Genomic DNA, 13,522 nt, shown 5'->3' on the forward strand with positions numbered 1-13,522 from the left:
TTCCTCTTTTTATTTCAGATCTCCAGCAACGACCTCATTTTCTTTTTATGTGAGAAATTTATTCATTCAGAGGGTGGGGAATGTTTGGAATTATCTACACCAGAGAGCTATTGAAGTTCAATCATTGAGTACATTCAAAGATTTTTGAACTCATAGAGCAACACGGAACGCAGGCAGGGAAGTGATTTGAAGACTAAACGTAAGCATAATCTTACTGTGTGATGAAGCAAGCTTAAGAAGCCTATTCCTGCTCATGTGTCATTCTCTTATGAACAAAATGTTGTCCAGAACAAAAGATCATGTGAAAAATTATTCTTTTGTAAGGCACCACAGATTATTGCTAGTAAAACGTTCAACTAAAATGATAAAGGAAGGAATCAGAGAAAAAGAAAGGAAGTGAGGAAAAATGTTTGTATAATGATATCATCATTATTTGTCATCTCGACTTAGACTGCTTTGAATTAGGAATGATCGTCCCTGTTTAATTCTGTCCATATCTGATAGGTTTTCAAAGGGTAATGAGATTTTAAATGATTTATTTAGGAAAAAAAGCAGCAACTACAGCTGCATTGAGGCACGTGGTATTGGCATCTTCCTGGATGAACAAATGTTTTTGTGAAGAAATTGTATCTGAAGTCACCAAATAAAAGTACAGCAAGTATGTAAATGCATTCTACTTCTAACTGATCTGGATCAGAGATAGAATGGATATGGATTCAAAGGGAATTGTTCAGTTATTTTCATTGTTGTGAGACATCTTTACAAAAACAAATCTGATTAAGCAATAACTAAAAATCAAAAGAACTGCAAACGCTTTAAATCAGGGACTAAAACAGAAATTGCTGGAAATGTTCAGCAGCATCTGTGAAGAGAAATCAGAGTTAACGCTTCGGGTCCGGTGATCCCTTCTCACCAGACCCAAAACATTAACTCCGAATTCTCTTCACAGATGCTGCCAGACTTGCTGAGTTTTTCTGGCAACTTCTGTTTTCGATGTTGTAATTAGGCAGAAGTTTGTTTCACGGGATTTGGCTGTTAAAGGCAAGGCCAGAATTTGTTGGCCTTCCCTAATTGACCTGGAACTGTGTGTTTTCTTGGCCACTTAACAGTCAACCTCATGTAGGCTAGACCAAGTAAGAATGGCAGATTTCCTTTCTGTGAAGGTGTTCATTAAAGCAGATGACCGGCTGGCCTGCTGTTTTACAGTTCAGCCACTGATTCAGAGAGACAATATATTGTCAGGACAGAGGGCTCTCTGGGGAAACCCAGGACCAGGGTTGATTGTACTCAGGAAGTAATGAATGAGTATTCTGAAGATAGGGATGAGGGAAGCTGGGTGTATTCACCCTGAAAACTTTCTGCCACATTTTTGTGAGGCACAATATGGTCTGTCAAAGACCATGTGTCAGCTTGTGGCAAATAGTGGTTCCTCATTCCATGTCTTCATGTGCATTGTTTTTTTATCTCTCCCTCATTGCTTCATTAAATATTACATGGTTAAAACTGTTGATTGAAATATCATAACCTCCATCTGAAATCATTTCTAATTTCATTTTCCAATGATAAGTAGTCTCGCTGATGCAAAATTTGAGTTTGTGAAGGAAATAAATAACCATTATCTCACAAATGATAATTGTGAATAATCCTGAACTCTACTCATTATTTTTGTCAACTGATGTGATAGTTGTATTCCCTTCCTTGGTAATATTGTTAAATTCCTTTGCTGGACTATAATGAAATGAATGCATGCTGCATTAAACATTTCGTTTTCATTTCTATAATTTTTCTTTTAATTGACTCACAGAAATGTGCAGGGGAAGTGAAAGAGGTAATGTTATTGTTGAAGCAGCTTTGCTCACAGGCAGAAACTTCGGAAGTCTTCCATTTAATTTTTTAAATTCACTAGTGGGATGTGAGGATCGCTGGCGGTGCCAACATTCACTGCTCGTCCCTAAGTTGCCCTTGAGAAAGTGTTGATGAGCTGCCTTCTTGAACCTCTGCTGTAAGTTGACACACAATGTCCTTAGGGAGGGAATTCCAGAATTTTGACCTCGTGACACTGAAGGGACAGTGATATATTTCCAAGTCAGGAGTGGCTTAGAGGGGAGCCTGGAGGTGGTGATGTTCCCATGTATCTGCTGCCTACCTCCTTGTAGATGGCAATGGTTGTGGGTTTGGAAGGAGCTTTGGTGAGTTTCTGCAGTTCATCTTTTTGACAGTATACACTGCTGCTACTGAGCATTGGTGTAATGCTCACACTATTGACATTTTGCAATCCATGTAAAAAGTTTAGAAGGAAGTGTAAATTACAGTCAGTTTCCTGCGACTTTCTCATCAACCTGTTCAGAGATGTTATGGTGAACATCTGGAGTAGATGGAACTTGACCACCTGCTCAATGGTAGGGACACTATCCCTGCACCTCAAGAGCCTTTAATTCATCAGCTTTGTGTCTGGGCTCACTTCCAGATTAAAAGCACAGTGATTTAAGAAGTATTCAGATATACACTTATGATGTCACGGCATACAATGCGATGGGCCAGGTGCTGGAAATGGGATTAGAATAGTGAGATGGTTGTTTTTGACTAGTATAGACCTGATGGGCTGAAGGGTCTTTTCCTCAGCTGTAGAACTCTATGACTCTAGCTAATATCTTATGGTGTATGGTGATTTGACGAGCACCGATATTTGGGACTATTCACTGTGCAATGTTAGTGAGTATGATTAATTATTGATCCTGTGGCAATTTAACTAGTTTAGAAAGGAACCCATTTTTACTGGGATAATTGGTTGCATTATTTCTTGCATTGAAAATTTTACCATATTTTTCTTGTCTGGCATTGAAGTAACCAGGGCCATTTGCTCCCGTTGGAAAATGGCGGTCAAGTTGTGTCACTCGTGTACTTCTGGTAATTATGTAATTCTTGTAGTAGCTCGCTTAACTTAATGAGATTTACACGTGTTCTATGAATTCATAATTAACACCATTTTCACCTCATTATCTTCAAAGTCCCAAGTGTGAACAGGAAATCTACTTGGGGGAAAATACAGTGAATTAAACAGCAGAAAATCTCTCATGCATTGTTTTTTATTAAACCCAAGATTACAACTTTTGCAGAATCCACCAAAATAATTTGTTCGCATTCTCTTTGGAGGTGCTGAAGTAATTAGATTTTGATTGGTCCCCAGAAGGAAGTAATTATGACATTTCTTTTCCTAACTGTGCTCCTCCAGCATACAGTTGTTACGTAATGAGGTGAGGATCTACGTAACTTATAGGTGGAAGCAGCACTTTACCCAAGATGTCAAGTGGGCATTCTGTCTCACCTGATTGGAAAGCAAGTCCTGTGCATGCACCTCTCCAGTCCTTGCTGACCTGCAATGATCTTGATTGATGACACTGCTCCTTATCTTCAAGTCCCACATTAGCCTTACATACTTCCCGTTTTATCTTAGCGTTATACTCGTCTCACATCCTCTCTGGCACCCCGCCTTATCCCTATCTGAAAACATTTGCACTCTAGTCTCATGTACAATCTCTTTCCCCTTCCGTCCCTTTCACCACACCAGCAGGAGCTGGGAACAATGCTGCTTCAGAATGATTCCCCCCCCCCCCCCCCCCCCAAACTCCTCCTCAGCCTTGTCTTCATATCTTTCTCTACTTCCAATCTGCCTTCATGCCTCCTCTGACCTCTCCCTGTCCAAAACACCTGTCACCTACACCCTTGGCTGGGTAGTTCAGTTGGCAGGATACTGGGTGATGCCAATAGCGCGGGTTAAGTTCATGAAATGGCTGAGGTCACCGATCTCGTTCTCTCTCCTCACATAAGGCATGTTGACCCTCAGTTAACCTCACTACTGCTTCTCTCTCTTTTCTCTTTCTCTCTCTCTCTCTCTCTCTCTCTCTCTCTCTCTCTCTCTCTCTCTCTCTCTCTCTCTCTCTCTCCTTTCTTTTCTTCTCTTTCTCTCCTCTTCTCTCTCTCTCTTGCCCTCTCTCTCTTCTCCCCCCCCCTCTCTTGCCCCCTCTCTCTTGACTTCCCATCTCCCATTTCTGGTTTCCTTGTTAATGGCACTGTTAATGGTTCTGTCTTCTAAGTCACCAGTCCTTTGAATCTGCCATCAGCACCAATCTCGTCAAAGAACAACTGTAGACATTTCCATCCCATTCTATCTCCAAATGCTGTTGTCCTTCTCAAGTTGTTGAATGTGATTCAACCTTCTCACGTGCTGCCCATGAATCACACTAAGATCCCACAACCAAAATGGCTCTTATCATCTAAACTGCCACAACTATCCATCCTTGTTCTTCTTAACCTGTCTGCAGTTTTTTTACAGTTAACCGTCCCATTGTCCTCCAATACCTATCCCTCCCATTCACCCTGTCCCTATTCCTAGCACTAACCCCCTTCTAACCTCTCTCCTATCCTTCTCCCTATGCTTCTCTCTCAACTTTGTCCTAACCTCTTCCTAACCATTTCCTTAACCCTCTCCCTCTCCCTCTCCCTCTCCCTCTCCCTCTCCCTCTCCCTCTCCCTCTCCCTCTCCCTCTCCCTCTCCCTCTCCCTCTCCCTCTCCCTCTCCCTCTCCCCCTCCCCCCTCCCCCCTCCCCCCTCCCCCCTCCCCCCTCCCCCCTCCCCCCTCCCCCCTCCCCCCTCTTCCTCTCCCTATCTCTCTCCATAACATTTCTCCTAATTGCTTCCTAACCCTCTCCCTAACCATTTCCTTAATCTTCTCCCTATCCTTATCCCTATCTCTATTCCTAGTTCTTATTCATGCAGCTAGATGTTACAGCAATTGGTGTTTATCTAAACTTGTCTGGAGAATTATCTCTTACAATTACTCTTGCTGTTTCTACATCATTAACTCTGGTCTCTCTCCCTGTGATTTTTCACTGATGTTTAGACCCTCAGCAACCTGATCTGAAAACAGTGTTAGCTTCCACATATTTGCTGATGGCACCCAATTCTATCTTACCAACGCGTCACTCTGTTGTCTCTATGTAGTCATGTTCTTGTCTGATATCCTGTATTTGATCAACAGAAATTTCCTTGAGGAGGCTGTGATCTCTCCAACAAACCCTGTTTCCTAGATACTAAAACTATTTGTCTCCTTCCCAAATATCTGAGATTGAACAGACTGTCCTTGAGCCACGGATCATTCAGACTGCCTTTCACACCTGTGTTTTATGGTCTTACATCACCTCTGCCTCAGCTATGATGCTGAAACCCTTATTGTGCCTTTGTTAACTCTGGGCCTGATTATCCGGATGCACTCAAGCTGAACTGTAAGGAGGATGTTAGGAGAATACAGGGTGGCCTAGACAGGCTAGGTGAGTGGATGGATGCATGGCAGATGCAGTCTAATGTGGATAAATGTGTGGTTATCCACTTTGGTGGCAAGAACCGGAAGGCAGATTACTACCTAAATGGAGTCAAGGGGCAGTACGAGATCTAGGTGTTCTTGTACATCAGTCAATGAAAGCAAGCATACAGGTTCAGCAGGCAGTGAAGAAAGCTAATAGCATGCTGGCCTTCATAACAAGAGGAATTGAGTATAGAAGCAAAGAGGTCCTTCTGCAGCTGTACAGGGCCCTGGTGAGACCGCACCTGGAATATTGTGTGCAGTTTTGGTCTCCTAATTTGAGGAGAGACATTCTGGCTATTGAGGGAGTGCAGCGTAGGTTCACAAGGTCAATTCCCTGAATGGCGGGACTATCTTACGCTGAAAGATTGGAGCGACTGGGCTTGTATACCCTTGAGTTTAGAAGACTGAGAGGAGATCTGATTGAGACGTATAAGTTTATTAATGGATTGGACACTCTGGAGGCAGGAAACATGTTTCCGCTGATGGGTGAGTCCCGAACCAGAGGACACAGCTTAAAAATATGGGGTAGGCCACTTAGAACAGAGTTGAGGAGAAACATCTTCACCCAGAGAGTGGTGGGTGTATGGAATGCTCTGCCCCAGAAGGCTGTGGAGGCCAAGTCTCTGGATACTTTCAAGAAAGAGTTGGTTAGAGCTCTTCAGGATAGTGGAATCAAGGGTTATGGGGATAAGGCAGAAACAGGATACTGATTGAGGATGATCAGCTGTGATCATAATGAATGGTGGTGCAGGCTCGAAGGGCAGAATGGCCTACTCCTGCACCTGTTGTCTATTGTCTGACATCTCACTTCTGTTCACCCTAGATCATGCAAATATCTGTCAACCTCATCCTCAATCGCACAGAGATACTGGTGCAATTACAACCTTTAAAAGACATTTCGATAGATACGTAAATAGGAAAGATTTGGAGGGATGTAGGCCAGGAGCAGGCAGATGGGACTAATTTAGTTTGGGATTAAACCAAAGGGTCTGTTTCCGTGCTGTATAACTCTATGACATTCCCATACCCTGTAGTTGTCACTGATCTATATTAGCTCCTGATTAAAGTGTCTCAATTTGAAACTTTTCATTGCTGTTTCTAATTCACCTCCACACCTGTTGACATCACTCCTCCCTCTCTTGTGTAATACCTTCCATTCCCACAACCCTCCTTGATACGTGTGATTTTCTAATTCTAATCTTTTACGCATTCCTCACGTTGGTCTCTCAGCCAGTGGTGGCCGTGTTTTCAGTTGTTGAGGTCCCAAGCTCTGGAATTTCCTCCCAGTACCTCTCGGCCTCACTTTCCACCTTCAGAATGCTGCTTCACACCAACCCCATTGACAATGCTGTTGGTTATTTGTCCTGATACATTCTGGCACCAAATTCTGCCTGGGTGGTAGAGGCCAAGTCGCTGAATATATTGGGAAAAGAGATTGATAAATTGTTTCGATCTTTAAGGCGCTAAGGGATAAGGGAGAAAGTGAGATAGTAGTATTGCATTAGAGGATCAGTAGGATGAGTGGAAGAGTAGGCTTGATGGGCCAAAATCAAGTTCCGAATCCTCCTGACAGTGGGCTGAGAGTGTGCCATTTTCACAGTAGCCGCCCATTGTCAGTCACCAGGCATGGTTCTCAAAATGGGAACTGCATTATATAATCTTTCCCAATTACTTTTTCAGCCATTTTGTTCAATGGTCCTCTCCCCTTGTTAATATCTGCTGTGCTATTGTGAACCATCACTGTGACAGTACGCTTGTCACCTACCATTGTATATGTTTGCTGTATTTCTATCAATGCTGTTCTTACTTGACAGTTGGTTTTTATTGCTGATTCTCAACAGCAATGATGCCAATTAAGTTGCGCTGCATGATATTAGTAAACTGAATTTTCTAGGTTATAATAAAACCCATTCATGACTGAACCCATCATAACACACCAACTTCATACAGTAGCGATTTATTTTCTGGCAATATTTTTGTTTTCCACTGTGATATCAAATAATAATTGAAAATATTGTTTGAGCATTTGTGGGAAATTGGCCTTTTGTTGGCACATTTAAAATGTAGTCAGTTTTGGTTTTTCATTTGACTTGTGTTCTAAGTAACCTAAAATATGTGTGTTGATTACGTTAGAATTTTTGGTCTTGGCAGTTTTTGCATTTGTCATTTGTCTTCCCACTAATGGGTATTTGGGTATGATAGAACAATTTACATGTTTATGATTAATATTCTTGTACGTGTGCACACATAATTTAGCGGTTAAGTGTAACTCATCTTTCATCTTGAGTCTAAGGTATTAGTTTATGTCTGGTTTTTGAATATTGTCCAGGTTATATTTGCCAGTTTGTAAAATAAACCATGTACTATTTGTTTCAGAAGGAAAAGCCCTACATATTAATGTCTATTGAAAAAAATCTGGATTTTCAGAAACTCTTACATGTTTTTCTCACATGAAATCTTAGTCTGTAAATGTCCAAATAAATTGTGTTCTTTTGGCATATTGGTCCTTCATGTGAATGCTGCAGTTTGAATGTCACACTGACTAAATTTATTTCCCCTTGCATTATACTCACCTTTTATAATTCTGAGGCAATATAGTTGGTGTCTTTATTGACAGGTTAAATGCATGGCCTATGAAATGTTCACTAAGCAATCAACATACTTATTACCCCTGACGCGTTTGCTGCAGTACATCAGCTTTCATCAGCTTTCAGCACTCAGCTCATACATCACACCTCAGAAATCACAATGATTTTTCAACAAAACCAAATTCTTAATTTCAAACTGCCAGATATGGTGTCTGAGCTTTGTGTTATTAGAGTGCAAAAGTTCTGTGCCTTTAGTGTTCTGATTTGATGTTTGATCTTAAAAAGATGTAGTGTATTATGGTGTATTAGATTCACATTTAAGTCCATGTTCCAGCTGAAAATTCTCTATTTTTTTCCCTTGGCTAGGGTACAAAGGTAGAGCAGATGAAGGAACATTTCCATTGTTGCCTTCAGGACTAATATCCTCCCACCCAATTGTGTTTGGAATGCATCTTTTCCGCCCCCATTGATAGGGAGCTTTACCCACTATCTAAGGCTCTGAAAATTAATGGAACTGCAAGAAGTTTTGCAATGCGTCACTATACCATGAAGAGAATTTTGGAGCTTGGTGGAGCTGCTGGTGCAGGGCAGAGGAGATTGCAGTAGATCATATTTTATTTTCATATCTGTGGTGCAGAAAATACATTTCCAGGCAATTGTATACATTGCTTCATTGTGCTATTTCGCTTTGATGAGAAATATGGAAATGTAGACTATTCTAGACTCAAAACATTGCGTTAGTAGCTTTATCAACCTGAACTGTTTAAATTAAAATTGTTTTTTTCCAAGCACAAGGATAAAACATATTAATTGTACATTGTTTAAAAAAAGAGAACGAACTGTGCAATTCTGAAGGTGCCGTTTGACAAAGCAAAATGCACCCTGGACCCGAGAGCATCACTGGGCACAGTGGAGACTGTGACAGGTATAATTCTCTAGCCAGATGGCACCCCTACAGGTGAGGCAGTGGCCTGTGAAATTACATTCTAAATTACTCTGCAGATGAGCCCAGCGCAAAGTGCAGGGAGCTGATTGTTCAGATATCCGTTATAAATTACACAATTCAGCACCAAGGACAGTGCTCACTCACTGTCATGGCAAAGAGAAAAGGGACTGGTGGCTGCTGGTGTTGGATTTGTGAGAGGAACATCAGTGCAGAGATAGGTCAGCCAAAGGACAATGGCTTGTGGAAAATAATGAAGCTATACTATATAGGGCAGCACGGTGGCACAGTGGTTAGCACTGCTGCCTCGCAGCGCCAGAGACCTGGGTTCAATTCCCGCCTCAGACGACTGATTGGAGTTTGCACATTCTCCCCGTGTCTGCGTGGGTTTCCTCTAGATGCTCCGGTTTCCTCTCACAGTCCAAAAATGTTCAGGTTAGGTGAATTGGCCATGCTAAATTGCCCATAGTGTTAGGTGAAGAGGTAAATGTAGGGGGATGGATCTGGGTGGGTTACTCTTCGGAGGGTCGGTGTGGACTTGTTGGGCCGAAGAGCCTGTTTCCACACTGTAAGTAATCTAATCTAATCTATACCAAATACCTGGGAAAAAGGAGAATGGTAGCACACTTCCATCATCCCACCCCAAAACACACACACACATCCCGACACAAATCTGAAGCAAATGCACACTTTGAAAATGGGATAGGGTTAGAAAATGGGATGGTATTTTTCCTAGTCTGGAAAATCCCAATCTGTGTATAGTCAGCAATCTGAAATTTCCTTCAGAGATTATGAAGGATGTTGAGTCTTTGACATTTCAAACAACTGGTGTCTGTACGCATCTTGTAGTTAGTTAATTGTTTTCCTTTTGATCCTGGTGTGAAATATCATTAAAAGCTGCATGTGCAAGTACTTAATTTCTCTGACAATTTAAATCGCTTCATGGACAAAACAGCTTAATTTGTGTGTTTATATTTTTTGGTATAATGTTGCTTTGAAAGGGTGTTTGTGTGCTCAGAATCAACCAACAGAATAAATATATGAAATTATTTGATTATTATGAGTGTATGAGTGGTCCGTCTCATGCTGATAATGCCACTGTGAGAGTCACAATCATACACAGTGTATCCACTGACATTATTGGGCTTCTTATCAAATCAAATATGTCTTTATGCACTTTACTACCTACTGTTACATTTCCTGACATTGTATCGATATTGGACCAAAGTATATAAAGGTTTTAGATTAATATACAGGAACAAATGTGAATCATTCAGTCCCTCAAGCTGTTTCTGACAATCAGTGGCACCAGGCTGGATTTATACCTCCACCCACTTGGATCTAAAGTTTTGGGTCAAAGTCCTGGAACACCCTCACTAACAACACTGTGGGTGTCCCCACAGCACACAGACTGCAGCAGCTCACCACCACATTGTCCATGGCAAGAAGGAATGACAATCAGTGGCAAGGATCCCCCCATTCCCTTGAACAAATTTTTCAAAACTCTGTGATCCCCTTAGGAAATTTAAAAAAAACTGTTGGAGTTCCTGTTGTTTTGTTGTGTGTCTATTTACCACAAAAAAGTTATGTCTGTCATGATCACTCTGCTTGACTATATATGTTATGTTGCATCTTCGGTAAATCCTTACTTACATTCAGGACTTTGTTTCAACCCAAGCTGCTTTGGAAACTGCTAAAACTAACAGCTGTTTGCTACCACAGACCTCTCCCACCTCACAGAAACCTGCACATTACATAACCGCCTGGATTGCTCTCTCTTTCTAAAGGGAAACTGTTTCTATCCCTGGCTCCCTGTGCCATATGACATCTTAAGCCATTTACTTCCTCTCTTTGACATTTGTTTTTCTAAAGCATTCACCTTAAAGATTTTCTTTTCTAAATCCGTTAACACATTTCCAGATACCCCAGCATCAGTCACAGAACTCAAAAATGAAACTAAGTTATTTGTTTCTTGTCACCACACAGAAGTACAATTCAAACTTAAAATCTCTACATGGCTCTATCCACATTGGAACTGAAGTACTAATGCATCATGAATCTTTGTCACCTTTTCATCCACTGTGACTCTTAATGTTAAGCATGGTTCCTGGATTAAATGTGCTCACTACTCACTTGTTCCATACGTGTAATCACCCTTAATAAAAGTTACTGACTGTGACAGAGTTTGGGAAGGTATCCCCTGCAGAAAGCAGGACTTTACTGACATTTCCAAGTAATGGCTTTACATACACTTAAAGACTTTTTGAGGTAAACATTTAACGTTTCTGTTTTATGGATACTCAGATGTTATGAATTATATTTTCAGCTTCATCTCCTGACCAGTCTTCTGAAAGCGTTCATTGTCTGCCAACCAGACCAATGCCAAGCACTATATAACCATTGACATTCAATGGCATAGCCATCGTTGAATTCCCCACTATTAGTATCCTAGGAATTACCAATGACCAGTAACTAAACTGAACTTGCCACAGCAGTGAGTAACTTACATCCTGACAGCCACCCCCCCTCCCCCAAAGTCTGTCCACCATCTACAAGGCACAAGTCAAGAGTGTGATAGAATACTCTCCACCTGCCTGGATGAGGACAAGGGTAGTTATATGGGAACATCATCACTTCAAAGTTCCCTCCAAGCCAGAAGACATCCTGACTTGGAAATATATTGGCGTTCCATCTGTCTCACTGGATCAAAATCCTGGAATTCCCTCCCTAATGGCATTGTGAGTGAACCTATAGCACATGGGCAGCTCACCACCACCTTCTCCAAGGGAAACTAGGGATGGACAATAAATGCTAGCCCAGTGGTGGTCACATACCACATGAATGAATATGAAAAAAATCTAGAACTTGCTTAATTGGCATTTCAAATCAAACTGGTTCCATCAAGCTGGCAAATCACTCAAATGATGCAGACAACTAAAATGTAGGTCAAATCTATATTTCACTGCTAGCTGTGGATTCAAATAATGAAATTAAACCGAAGGATTCTATTTGTAAGACCTGTACATTTCTATGTACACTGAATGTGTAAAATAAATTGAAATAGGAATTAGTGAAAATCATTGTCTGTACTGACCTGTTTCACGTTATTTTACTCTGAATAGCTGAAGCAAAAGCAAACAATAGGGCCATGTAGCAGGATTCATCTCGAGCTGCTATCTCTTGAGCAGCACAATGATGGCTTTGGAGGGCCACCAAGAATGACATTTCACTTGTCATTCATTAAAAAAAGATAGGGTAGATAGTTCACCAGTGATTATAGAGGTGTAGTGCATGCACCTCCCTTAAGGATGCTCAGCAATGCCATCTGAGATGCTTAATGAAAGGGAAATTGCACATTTGCAAAATCCTGCATAGATAGTTTGGTGGAAATAAATTTGTCCATGGTTACAGCTTGTACAAAGGAATGGGTGTTAGACCATTTAAGTCAAGTCTGTCTGCTAATTAATTACAATCGTAGCTCATCAGCATCCACGTACCCATCTTTGTCCCTTAATTCTTGATAGTTTTGCTTCCCATAAAACTTACCAATTTCAGATTTAAATAGAGCAATTAAAACCCATCAAATTCAATCTGCAGAAGATGGTTCAAAGCATCCAGCAACCAATGTGTGTTCAAGTGTTTCATAATTTCAATTCTGAAAGCTCTTACACCAGTTTTCGGGCCAAGCCCCTCTCCCCCTCCCCTCTTTCCCCCCCCCCACTTCCCCAAGTCTGCGACTCTGCAGCTAATGGAAAAGTTTATTTTAAATCTTCCCCATATATTCCCTTTAATATCCTGAAAACCTAGGTGAAATCGCCCCATAATCTTCATTTCAGGAATACAATGTGTGTCACTTGTTCTTGAATTTTACTGGTTGGAAGTCATTCAGCATTCTATCGAATCTGTTGATAGGTTTTCCAATCAATGAAGTCGAGGGAGTAATTGCATTTATTAAAATCCGCACTTAAAAATGTATTCAAGACATTGATGTTTAAAGTATTCAGAGGGTGAATGCACCTGTTCTGATATTTGTTTTCTTTTTGAGATTTAAGCCAGTTGCTTTTTTGCTGATAGATCATTCTGACCTTATATTTATTGCCCATTAATCAGTTTCCTCTCTTTTTCCACACAGGGTTATTTTCTGTTGTTTGAATCCATGCTGGACTCTGTCATAAATGCACGGGACAGGTATCTGCTGGAAGGCGGTGCAGGTTTGTGTTTGGGAAAGGGAACCAATAACTACCTCAAACTAAGTCTCATCTTGGCTATATATGCGTTCCTCTCGCATTGTGCTATGCACCATTGAAGAAATTTCCACTACAAATGAAATATTCCCCAATTACAGACAGCTTTCCAAAGGAAGACACATTAAGTGTTGCTTTTAGAGATCTTCTGGCTTTGAACTGTGCATTCTTCATTGTAAAGACCTTTGAAGCTGACAACGAAGAAATAATCATGATCATTTTTCAAGTTCAGAAAATACAGATGTTGTTAGTGTGAACTTCTACCATTGTTTAGGATAATAATCTTTTTTCTTTCATGGGTTGTCGGCATCACTGTCAAGGCCAGCACTTTTTGACCATCTCTAAATGACCATGAATCATTTAGTTGGTCAGCCATCTCCTTGCA

At 41.0% G+C, this 13,522-nt stretch overlaps 1 protein-coding gene across 2 annotated transcripts in view; it reads left to right on the plus strand.

Annotated features, from left to right (window-relative positions):
- prmt3 (protein arginine methyltransferase 3) overlaps nucleotides 1-13,522 on the plus strand; it is a 194,297-nt gene that overhangs the window by 79,126 nt on the left and 101,649 nt on the right. For both annotated transcript variants that reach the window (XM_043705402.2, XM_043705398.2), the window contains exon 11: nucleotides 13,026-13,104. In XM_043705402.2, the coding sequence (XP_043561337.2) occupies nucleotides 13,026-13,104 (79 nt within the window). The remainder of the gene's footprint in view (nucleotides 1-13,025; nucleotides 13,105-13,522) is intronic.

This window comes from Chiloscyllium plagiosum, unplaced genomic scaffold, assembly GCF_037043375.1.
Source record: "Chiloscyllium plagiosum isolate Xiang-an unplaced genomic scaffold, Cpla_swu_hap1 HiC_scaffold_18, whole genome shotgun sequence".
In the NCBI taxonomy this organism is placed as follows: domain Eukaryota; kingdom Metazoa; phylum Chordata; class Chondrichthyes; order Orectolobiformes; family Hemiscylliidae; genus Chiloscyllium; species Chiloscyllium plagiosum.